The 12,269-nt window shown below is 35.9% G+C and overlaps 1 protein-coding gene across 3 annotated transcripts; it reads right to left on the reverse strand.

Moving 5' to 3' along the window:
* Positions 1-710: 710 nt before the first annotated feature.
* LOC126595670 (protein CHUP1, chloroplastic-like) lies at positions 711-11,101 on the reverse strand. 3 transcript variants are annotated; one of them, XM_050261978.1, is made up of 10 exons: positions 10,944-11,101; positions 7,980-8,114; positions 3,967-4,872; positions 3,180-3,632; positions 2,962-3,093; positions 2,465-2,646; positions 2,255-2,366; positions 1,845-1,988; positions 1,704-1,762; positions 711-1,275 (listed from the first exon to the last, which is right to left on the reverse strand). In XM_050261978.1, exons 3-9 carry the CDS (start codon positions 4,501-4,503, stop codon positions 1,706-1,708), a joined length of 1,617 nt encoding a protein of 538 aa, XP_050117935.1. In that variant the 5' UTR covers positions 4,504-4,872; positions 7,980-8,114; positions 10,944-11,101; the 3' UTR covers positions 711-1,275; positions 1,704-1,705. The 3 variants fall into 3 exon arrangements, with proteins under 3 accessions (XP_050117935.1, XP_050117934.1, XP_050117933.1); XM_050261977.1 differs by lacking the exon at positions 1,704-1,762 and having other exon boundaries at positions 7,980-8,070; positions 10,944-11,099; XM_050261976.1 differs by lacking the exon at positions 1,704-1,762 and having other exon boundaries at positions 10,944-11,099.
* Between the last annotated feature and the right edge of the window lie 1,168 nt (positions 11,102-12,269).

The raw sequence follows: 12,269 nt of genomic DNA on the forward strand, positions 1-12,269 counted from the left end.
GTTTCGCATGCTTTGACTACTGAGTCAACTTTTGCACACTATTTTTATTATAGATTTTTCTAAAGGGGATAACGAAACACGTTTTTTTTTCATTAGATTTTAAAATGGAAAATGATAAGAGTATACAAATTTTTTTATTGTACATATCTTTGACTTTTCACCGTTGAATTGGATATAAATTAAAAACAACTACTTTAAATTGAATATATAAAATTAGAAACAAAGAATATGGGTAAACAAGAGTAGGTAAAAAAAATAAAAAAGGGTCGATTGTCATGCCCTATTGTAATAGGTATAGGCTAAACAACTTTTTTTTTGGCTACGTAACATGAACATTTCTATAACGAGAATGATACTCGTTATTTAGGTATGACATAAACTATTTTAAGTTTATTCATGTGCTAGTAAACGTATGCTATACACTTGTACAGTACTTAAAAGGTGATAGCAAGGGAATATGATTCTTTTTTTTCTTATTACCGTCATTTTCCTCTTCTCTCCTCACACTCTCATTTTCATCTTTTTCTCTACTTAAAAAATTCAAAATAAAATGTTGGCGTGACTTAATCGTAACTATTTAAATAAAATGAGAGAATATCCTACTCCGATAGCAAGACAAACAACGTGGGGCAAAAGGCAATGCCAATCTACAGCCAACATTCGTATCAGCAACAATGATTCAGCTTTGGCAATTTACAAATACAACCATGTTTCAAACACACCTCACACGTGTGCTGCATTTATATAGCTCTTCAGATTAAACTCATCACAATCCATTGAGGTCTTATTTCGAAAAAAAGACAGATTAAATATGTCAAGATTGTTTGATGTTTATACACAAAAAAGCAGACTGAAATTATATAATCATTATACAGCTTTTACGGTATCTGTTATCACAATCGTCGATAGTAGTAAAAGCCGGTTTTAGGGGCATCCCGAGTCATTCGATGTTCTTGGCGGAGATTTCGTTCACTTCTCAACGCTTCACAAAATTTGATTGTAAACCTTTTCAGGTCGGATTATTCGGTTTCTGTTTGCAGCTGGGAGATGAGGTTCTTGCAAACTTCCAAAAAATGCATGGGGACAGAAGGAGAGAATACTTAATCCTTAACTTTCTTAAGAACCTGTAAGTGGCAGCAAGAAATCTCTCGTTGTAGCTAGTTAGGAAGATGCTATGCCTGCCAATAGCTCTCGGGAACCTCCTAAGTGTCCGGGTACTCGCTGCCTTATTTCTTCGAAAGCACATAATGTTTCAGAGTCGAGACCTCCAGCAAACTGCAGACATTCATACATGGAAACATGATGAGAAAAAGAGACATCTCAGAAAAGATCAAGAACAAAGTTGACATGATCAGATTCTCTTAAGACCTCAGACCTTGAACAGAAAACCAAAAAACAGAAATGAAGTGGTTATAAAACGGGCCCTAAGACATAGCATTGGCTAACTAGTCAAACAGGAACACCATTGGGCGGGAACCAAACAATTTCATCCAAAGTTTCAAACCACCTAGAGAAATGCCACACGTGATGACAATTGTCCCCGAAATGCATCATATGTTAATAAATAGAGATCTGTATCAAAATACAGGAATTTTGGGATTTCATCATACTCGGGGTACTACTTCTCATGATAAGGGGGTTGAAAGCATTGAGTTATACATCTACTACTCCCAAATTGAAACAGAGCAATACGACCTGTTTACCTTTACTTTTGATCCAGTGAATACATTAGGTTCCTTGTTAGGTGATTATATAGTAGTTCCTGTCCATATGGGGTCCAAATTTTGGTTATTTTTCCAAATTTCCCACAGTATCTACTTACATAGAAACTGCTCAAGAATTACCTGGTGAGCCCTATATGCGAAATGCATGCCCTGAAGCAGAAGAGATTCTTGATTTGATTGTCTATCTGAATTCCGAATGGATTCAAGCTCCAACGTCACTCTCTTCATGTAAATATTAGCCAGATTCATGGAAGCCCGCTTTATCTGCACCATTTGGGATGACATCAGTTCACCTCAAATACAATGTAAATAAAAGCATATTCCGTAATCAATGACCAAGAACAGCATAGCTAGTCACTAAGAACGGCAGAGATAAATGCTGATATGGCTCTGCAGTAAATTTGATTTATCGAAAAAATAAAGACACTTAAAAGGTTTATGCTATGCTGATATTTCTACTTCTCAAATTAAACTACTGGATTTCTTTATAACCCCAATGATATTATAAAATGCACAAACAAGGAGCATACCTTACTCACAATCCCAGAATCGAGCATCCAATCAGTTGGGATTTTCAATTCCTGATAAGAACGCATAACAGAACTTCTTAACTTGATTAACCTTTGTAAGCTTCGCTCCGACCTTAGACAATGAGATGAGAGAGAGAGAGAGAGAGCAATGTTAACATTCTGCGCCTAGAAAGCGGTATGCTTTTAATAAACACATTACATAGTTCTTACTTGTCCAACAAGGCAGCCATCTTCTTCAAGGCAGCTGCACATGGAATGTCAGTGTCATCCTTGTAACAATAAATCTCACTTTCCAGCAGTTTAAGTTCACGATATTCAATTGCAGCTTCTCGCATGGCATCAGCTTTCCTCTCAGGCCATTTGAAATGCTTTAAGACAGCCCGTTCATCAGCCTGTAGAAGGCACGAGAATGTTAGGTTTATCCACCCATTTATGTATCTTAATCACTGAACAAATTAAGCATCCACCGAAACAAGTAAACAACCTAGTAGGGGTACGCAGTTTCAAAATTTTCCGAAGTCAAGGTGATGTAAGATTATCCCATGTTAACCCCTCTTAAAAAGCAAAACTAATGCCAGATGGGCTGAATCACGATAAAAGCCTACCAGTCTACCATCTTCACATAAGTTGCAACTGATTCGAGAAGTTTTCAACTTCTGCTCATGGATGGTGCGGTAAATAAGGTTTTTGTCGGCATTAGAACTTACCAAAGATGAAAGTTCAACATCAAGCCAATCGACAAATTTTAGGACATCTTCTACATCCGTATATGCTGCAGCCAGCACTTTCTGGATAAGGTCATTGATGAACTCTCCTTTTGTTTGAACATCTGCTTTTATCTGGAAAAAGAAATCATTTGTCATTGGATAACGATTCAAACTTTGAGCCGAGGAACAAAAGAAGAAATTAGACCTCAAAATCTTACAGCTAAGAGATGTGCTGAACGGTTTTGAATTTCTCCGACAATGCTATTATGTGCACTAGTAGCCACCGGTTTATGATGGTTTCGAGACTCCAGTGAATCCCTCTCCACCTCTTGCTTCCTCAATGAGTGAAATAATTCTACAAGTGCTGGAGCCTTCTGAGTGGTACCGGCAGTTGCTCTCATTGAGGACTGGGGCGGGGGCGGGGGCGGGGGTGGGGGTGGGGGTGGGGACCGAAGTGATGGTGGTAGCGGAGGTGGTGGTGGTGGTGGCCCGGATTGGATGGCGGAGACTCTAAGAACTGCCCATTTTGGTGGTGGAGGAGGTGGTGCTTTGATAGGAGGACTTGTTTCATTGACTGCCTCTTTCTGTACTACTGACCGTTTTAATTTGTTGGCAATGAGTTTCTGGAGGTCTTTGAATTTAGGGCTCTGGTGCTCTCCATTTTTCTCCTTCTACAAACAAGAACACGAAATTTAAATTACAGATACTAAGGACACAATTTCCTACAACGAAATCGAATTTTTTTGTCAAATAACACAATCAATATTAGTTTTAAAAGAAAAAAAAATCCACATTCAAATATTAACATGATGGAAGAACACAATCAAGACTTTTTTCATGGAAAATAATTACAGACGTATGAGCAATCTACTACATTGGCCAGAGCAGATACTCTCTGTGCACCGAGAGTTGACCATTCAACTCCTACAATTTAGAATAGTTTAAAGTAGAATATCGCGCTCGTACAAACAAAACAATTAGATTCATGAAAGTTAGAGGCTTTACCTGTTCAGGAGTGGTAAAAGCTGCAATTTTTGCTTCAGCGGCGGCGAGATTCCGAGAGAGGTTTTTGTTCTGCGACTGCAGCTCCACGTTAAAACCCAGAGTCTTATCCAGCTCCGCCTTCAGCGCCGCCACCTCTGCCCGCAAACCGGCGATCAAACTCTCACTCATCTCAAGCTTTTCCTGCAATTCTCTGTTTTTCCCATGTGGGTCGTCTTCATTCGAATCATTTCTCTTGGAATTGGGTTCCACCGCCCTCAGCCGCCGCTGCCTCGAGGACTGCTCGGCGGCCTGCCGGTTTCCAATCCGACCCACAACCTTCTTCTCCTCAAGTTCCTTGCTTTTCTGAGATCCCAACACAAACTCCCCAGATTCCGGCTTGCTGGTGAGCAGGAGAGCCCTCATCGTACTCCTCAAACTCTCTGAATTCACATCTGGGGACACTGACATTGCTCTTGCCGGTCTTGCAGCAGTCGGCGACTCCTTTGCTCTGGAAGAAGCTGAAGCTCTGAGATAAGACGGCGTCGTCTGGTGAGACATGTTTCAAGCAACCTGCGACTGCAACAAGTTGGAATTTTTTGTACTGCAATGTTGGTGCATGGATACTTATGGGGCAGTTTGACTTTTTAACTACTAAAAAACCATCTTTTTCTTTTCCTCAACGGCACTCGGAATCAAATTACGAATCGAAGTTTCGCATGGCTGAATCTCAATTGATCACGGGCACATGGATCACACTGAACCAAACCACCTTCTTCTTGGCTACCACTCAAATTCTCAGTCTCAAGCAAATCTGCAGGCAACCTTCGAGTTTGAGCGGAGGGTACGGAGAATACCGAGATGCTGAGAACTCAAACATTCCATATTTCCATTTGTGCTTGCTTTGGTGATACTGTGTTTTATCAGTTTCTGTGCATATAAATGAATGTTCAGTTAGAATTGTCATAATTTAATTCTTGGTCATAAAATTATCCAAATTCTAGACTCCTCACCTAACACATTTATTCACGAATTAAATAAAATTTTAGGATCTTGAATTGGTGAGGAAGAAACGTAGTTTTGGGTGTTACGAGGGATTTAATTATTCATAAAATTAATTTGATAGGAATATAGTCATTTCCACCAACTTATAATACTCTCTTTTAAATTTTTAATAGCTACAAATTGGTGATATTTTTTTTATGAACAGTGATATTTTCCTTTTATTAATTAATGCATGCAGATTTTTGTCCGCTGTACGTCGTGTAGCTCTTGTTTTTATCAATTCTGTGTCCTATTTTTTCCTTAATTTATTATCGACGTTAAAATTATAAAATCATTTAACAAAGAATCACAGAAAGAGAAATTCAATATTAAGCTTCCGCTTATACTAAATTATCAATAAAAACTACAAATTCTCACCGAAAAATGCTACAAAGTCGCACGACAAACTCAAGTAAGGGTAAAGGTAATGCAACTTATTTCCACTCAAGTACAACACAAGATTCGACCAAAGGACAAAAACTTTGAAAGTGCCCCGGCCTCTTTTTTTTTTTGTTCTTTTTTGTTTTTTGTTTTTTGTTTTTGCAATTTTCTCTGCATTTAAATGCAGAAACGTGAATTTAGCATCTTAATAATATTTGCCATCGTTCCTATAGAAATCATGATGTGCCCATCATGTCGCACGTCTTCGTGAGAAAATGATTCTCGTCGGATCCTTTTTCTAGGGATTCTAGGAATTCCGTGATCGTGATCATTTATCGTATATTGTGCGGTCAGAAATCATTTCAAAATTTAAAATTTAAAATTAAATATAAATAATACCTAACGAAAACTGATCGCATGAAGTACGATGAACGGTTACGATCACGAGATCTCTAAAATTCTGGATCCTCGAAAGATCCTTTTCCAAGAAAATGATTGGATTGATGAGGATCAGTGGAGGATAATAGTAACGTAGAGGAATCTAACGGTGAATTTTTTATGCTTAAAGACCAATCATAGTGCACTACAAAATGGAAGATTTTGTTTAATCATTCGAGTTATCTTCTAAGCTCAAACTGCTCCCCTCTAGATATTGTTTGTTGGTTGCAAAGTCACAATTATGGGCCATATATTGGATTAGTCTTCACACACAAATTAATCCCATTGGATTAAGAAAGTTATAATATTAGGGTTTGGTGCATGTTTGCCTTTCTAAATTTGATTTGTAGAGGATATTTACTATTATGGTTTATTGATATGTCTCTTATCTGTAAGTAGAAGGTTTTAAATTTGCTTCCCGTTGATCACGAGTTTCAATACGAATTTATTATAACTAACCTATTGTGTAGCTTATACAAAATCTTCCCCCATGATATAAACACATAGTTGCAAATTGCAGACGGACATTATTTTTTGCTGAAGTGACTTAGTGAAAACACAATAGAAATTTTTTATGCAAAATGTCAAAATGTGAATTGTCTGCAAATTACACACTATTTTTCTTTACGTTGGCCTTCATGCATATAGCTTTTCAAACGAGTTCTGTTAGACCTCTTTGTAGTAATGGTTAGAGTATACCATTAAGATGTGTTTGGCCTCTCAAGGGAGTTGAACAGAAACCAGTATTGTCTTTATATAGTTATATTTCCATTTGTTTGTGCAAGAAAAGGAAATGTAGAAGAAAATGTAATTTTTATTGGGGTCCATATTCCTTTTATTCCTCAATGTCCAAATCAATATTGGGGACGGCTTAAATTAGTATATGCTCTGTCTTATCTCCCAAGGAAAACAAAGAATATATTGACCAGATAAAATGTTTGGGGTTAGTTTGGAAGTGTTTTTCAAATGTATTTACCAGATAAAATGTTTGGGGTTAGCTTTTAAAATAGCTGAAAGAGTTTTTTGAGGAAAATGTTTTTTATACCAATTCTTAGCAAAAATGCAAGTGAACCTTGAAAAAGCACTTAAGTGATTCTTGAAAGAAGCACATTCTTGAAGGAAGTACTTTATAATCCAAAAATATTTTCTCTAAAAACACTTATAAGCATTTTAAAAGCATTTCCAAACGACACCTTCGACTTTTGGACATAGACTAGCTAAAACCTTCAGTACTATCGAGGATAAAAAGATGAGAAAAAATAGTTCACAAAAACGAAAGATAAGAAAAGATGAGTGGGATTTAGATTATTTGTGGCTGGGATTTGAGTGGAAACGAAACTTGAAATTGTAAATTAGATATTGTAGTATTGGCAAAACTACACCAGCATTATGATTTGATCAAAGGATTATTTATCAAATAAGTTTGAAGCATCAATTATAAGTTACTTGCATCGAATCTTTATTTTTTTTTATTTGAGCGTAAAATGGGAGTCCCCACTACTTTCAGCACTCTTTATCATTATTCATACCTGAGCAGAGGAAGAAAAGTGCATGTAAATACAACTTGACGAAGTTTTTTAAAACACAATATGGTAGGAGAATGTATAATTTGGAGAGTATTCAACTTCCAAAATTAATCCCTAGGTAATTTCTGAATAATTAAAAACTGGGCTAGGGTAAATATTCCAGACCAAAATCTAGGATTATTGTTAATTATTCTCAAAGCAACATGCAAATCCAAACCCAAAAATTAAGCTAGGAACATCTAAGATTATTGTTAATTATTCTCAAAGCAACATGCAAATCCAAAAAGCATGGTTCCAAGATCCAACTAAATCCCACCATAGTTGTAGCCTATAGGCTAAGATGAAGCCATGGATTAATAGGAAAAGGATCCTTGCCGGGTCAATTTTCTAGGGATCCCGCAATTGTGACCGTTCATCGTATATTGTGCGGTCAGTTTTTGTTAGGTACTATTATTTACATTTAATTTTAAAATAATTTATGACCGCACGATGCACTATGAACAGTCACGATCACATAATCTCTAGGATATCTAAGAAAATGATCCGGCTTGGATCCTTTTCCTAATTAGAAAATATATAGTGCATGAAAAGACACAAAAAACTTAAGCACTTGTTGATTGCAGGAGTTAAAAGTCATAAGCACCATACCTTACTTAACCCTCAAATCAAATGCCAATCAAACTTCTACTCTTCCTTGTTGTGCTTTTCCATCATACAGACGACGAAAAGTGGCCTGCATCTGCATATGAATTATGAAACGTTCTGTTTATGCCGGCACTGTAGCTGAATGAAATGAAAAGCACTTTCAGTTTGGGGCATGCATGATCTGTTCATCATGTGATTCTTCTGAATCACCAAGAATCACTGCGATTCATGTGTATGCATATATTACAAAAAGTGGTTTCAAGTTCCAATGTGAATCCATGTGATGATAATATGCCTGTAAAAGGAGAGGCTCAATTGGCCGGCACGAGCCCCGACCCATTTTTGGGGTTGTGTGATGGCTCCATTCAGTCTTTAGACCATCTCCAACATTTGAGTTAAAATCTAAAATTTTTAACTCAGAAAATTTAAGTTTTAGCTTAGAAACAGTTTTTTTACTCTAACCCTTTTGGCTTAAATTTTTTAGCTTGATATTATTAAAGAATAAATTAAGGCTAATTTTTTCTTTTAAAGTAATTTAAAAAAAATTATGTACACTATCATAATTTAATTTTATAAACATTTTTACCTAAAAATATTTAAATTCCGATAAATATTGAAAAATCACTAAATTTAGGTGAATTTTGAGTTAAATAATTTTTTTAATTATTTTAGCCGTTGGATTTAAATTTGGGCCGTTAGATCTTTTTTTTAACATTAGATTTGATTATATTCGATCTCAACCGTTTGATTCAATAAATCCTATGAGACATGCCCATGTGGGTAGGGTCCAGCTAGTGGAGCCCACACCATTTTCTGGGCTAAATCCTGGGAGGAATTTGGTTTTTGTTTGACTTTTAGCTTTTAGGCCACACATTTAGCATGTGTTGGGTTGGATTTTGGAGAGGGGGGGAATAAAACCTAAAAAATAGCATTTAGCCTAGGATTGGGTTTGGTCTTAGGTTCGGGTTTTATCCCTCCCAATTTAAATAGGTAGGGCCTCGGCCTTGCATTTTAGGCCATAGGCCAGCCCATGGGATGAGTTTAGGCCCGACTCTTAGGCCCAGTTCTTCGGCCCGACCCGATAAGGCTTGATGTAATTTAAATACTTTTATTTTTTTAATATTATTAACTTTTTTTTTTCAATACTTAAACAATTTAATCGACTATACTAACCAAACAAATACTTAGTTGAAATGATCATTGACAACTAATAAAAATAAAATCTTAAGTTTAATTCTCAACAACATACTATTTTTTTATATTTACACAAAATGATTACAAGGCAATAAATTGGTCAGGCTGAGCATCCTGCTCATAGCCCCGAATTTTCTCTGCCCGTCGGCTAGGCCAGGGCCTTACATATTTGGCATAGGGTCAGGCCGACCAGGCCCAGGTCTATTTCACAGATCTAGATGATAATAAAGACTGGTTAGTTTTAAGTTTGCATGTACCGAGGACTACGATGCTTGATTAGTAGAATTACGTAACGGTGTGCTACGAAGCTTAAGAACTTTGAAGTCTTTTGCGCCTAACATCTTGACAATTCTTGTTAGGTGATGTGAGAGAATGTTGAACGAGTCTGACACTTGAAGACTCTGCTATGATACCATGTTAGAAAATTAATTAGTTTCTAATTTAAGACTAATTGACAGTGGGTGAAGAAGTCCATTTTTAAGCAGTTATATGCTAGAGTTCTATCGTTCAATGTGGTAAACTCTCAACATTCCATACTCGGATTGGAAAAATGGTATGAAAGAGGAAAAGTGATTTCTCCACACAATTTCTTTTTTTCTTTTTTTAAAAAAAAAAAATTTGGATTAAACAAATCAAAGAAAAATCAAGAGATATACAGAATGGGGCATCAAACATGCCCACTTAATATGTACAATCAAAGAGAACATATAGGCTTGAAATTTTGTTAATATTATGTATTAGATTGATGTGCATCAAACATGTCCAATATGTACAAAATTATAAGAGCCAGCTACCAGTTGCATGCAGCACTAAATACATAGCTGACCCGTGAAACCTTTTGGAATGGAAACCATACATGCAACAGTGCATGTGAGAGTGACTAATTGTGAGCCTGTGAAGAATGGGACCTGTGCTTCTGCATGCGCTGGATTTGAAAGCCACCGAAGAGGCTCGAAGGCTCAAAGATAAAGAGAATTATAATTCCATGGTGCACTGCATGCCCTTCATTTACTACAAAGACGTTATACTTATTTCTCAATTGCCTTAACTAGCTCATGTTTTTGTCTCCAATTGACCATATTTGGACCACCTTAACATGGCTGATGGCCCAATAATCTTCATTGGGGATCTGGGATATTGACAAATTTTAATTTTGCAGAAAGGGAAGCTAACCTTGATAAAGTTATGGTTATTTAAAAGCGTTTTTACCTCTTGCGAAGTGATTTCCGGAGACATGATTTTTCTTCATGCATATTTTTGTTTATTTTTGAATTATCGCTAAAGCGGGAGCCTGCGTAAAGCGGGAGCCTTGTGCACTGGGTACGACCTTTTATATTTTTGTTTATTTTTGAATTTTGAATCAAGTAAAATAAGGAAAAACCAAGAAAGATACAAATAAACTATAGTGTGCAGAAGAAGAAAAACAGTGTTTATAAATCATTTCCCTTAACAGTACTAAGAAGAGTAGTATAAATGACTTTTTCTTGGTTGAATGATTATTAGGGATTGGACATGACAAACTTTATCCCTTCTGATTCTACCATTATATGAGGAATGGTAGGAATAAGTTTCGTTCACGAATAATTCTTTTCAACTTTCAAGTTAGACGAAACTCCTTCATTTATTACTTCAATATAGTGAATCATAAACACCTAACCAGCCCAGTACTACGAAACAGCTAAACACAATGCGAAGTAGTAGTAAAAAAGGTTTAAAAAATCAAGCTTAAAGACGATGCATGAAATCTAGATTACTGCATTCAAACCAGTGTACCTGAAAGCTGTAGATCACCCCATTAGCAAATTTAAGTATGCAATTAGGCATCAATATTTGAAACGAATGATCGATCAACTTTTGCTGATTAACAAGAGGAAATTGAAGAATGAATGATCGATCATAGAACTGGATTAGAAATAGAACTGGGGGAATGGGATTCCCTTTGAAGGGAATAATACTTGAAAATATGCAAAGTTAGTAAGATATATAGCTCTTTGACAAAAAAGAAAAAGGAAAAAAAAGAAAGATATATAGCTGAATAATATTATAAATTGGTTGATCAGTTGCAATTTCACATCACAGGATGTCTTTGTAGTTTTTTCTTTTTCTTTAACAAACGATATTAACTACACTAAGAAGGTGGAAGAGTGGGCTAAGTCTTACAATGGAACTAGCAACAATGTGATTCAAATTTGTTTTTAGCGATAATCAAACTTAAGACATCTCACTTATAAATGAAGAAAAATATCACTAAACCGTAGTCCTAAGTAGCTTTTTTGTTTTGAATGTGACATATATATGGGAGATAAGATATCGATGCATTGTTTCGTTTTAAATTGATTAGTCCTAGGTGCTTAATGCTTGCATTTACACTGGGAAGTTTGACTAATAAACGTCATTTTCTAATTTACTCCCCCGAATATATATCAGTTAGTTTCACCAAATTAATGCTTGTAGCTAGAGACATTCGTGCTTCTATAAATATTGCATTTCGATGATTTTCTTGCGCATGCTTTATCATAATATCATGCTTGTCGCTTGTAGGTTGAGAACCAAGCAAAAACAGACCATTTTTTGTAAAGAAAGTTTGCTGAATTAGTGGTTATTTATTTTAGTGTGTGTTTCAGATTCAGTCTTTTGATTTAAGTTCAACAAAACAACGGTACTCGTGGGTCCCAAATCATAAAATTTGTAAAAAGATTAGGGTTTTGTATGTTCATGGGAAGGCCATTTGACCCTAGCATTATTATTAATTTATTAGTTTCATAATATTGCATGATGGTATGTAAAAGAGCAAGTTATAATCAGTTTTTATCAAATAACAACGATCCTTAAAACGTCTCCAGAAAGTAGTTGAAAGGTGGTGGAAGGTTGTAGTTGTGGGACTTCAAATATATCACATAATAATAAAAGGTCTATTTGATTACTTTATCCTCTCTATTTTTCTCTTACTTGCAACTTTTCCATCTACAGAATGCCTATAAAAAACAGCAGGATTTGGCCCCACTTGTGATGCCTAAAAGCGGAGAGCAATTTATTTGGAATATGTTCTTCATCACACGACGTTTTGATTTAATAATACAACGTTATGAGTTAAGAAAC

This window comes from Malus sylvestris, chromosome 13 (genome assembly GCF_916048215.2).
Source record: "Malus sylvestris chromosome 13, drMalSylv7.2, whole genome shotgun sequence".
Lineage (NCBI taxonomy): Eukaryota > Viridiplantae > Streptophyta > Magnoliopsida > Rosales > Rosaceae > Malus > Malus sylvestris.

What these genes read in the sequence shown, in the direction of transcription:
- LOC126595670 (XM_050261977.1), bottom strand. Translation starts at nt 4,503, where the DNA reads ATGTCTCACCAGACGACGCCGTCTTATCTCAGAGCTTCAGCTTCTTCC. An exon ending in ATGGCTGCCTTGTTGGACAA is followed by an intron (nt 2,367 to 2,464) that starts GTAAGAACTATG and finishes TCATTGTCTAAG; the next exon opens with GTCGGAGCGAAGCTTACAAA. An exon ending in TCGCATATAGGGCTCACCAG is followed by an intron (nt 1,276 to 1,844) that starts GTAATTCTTGAG and finishes GAATGTCTGCAG; the next exon opens with TTTGCTGGAGGTCTCGACTC.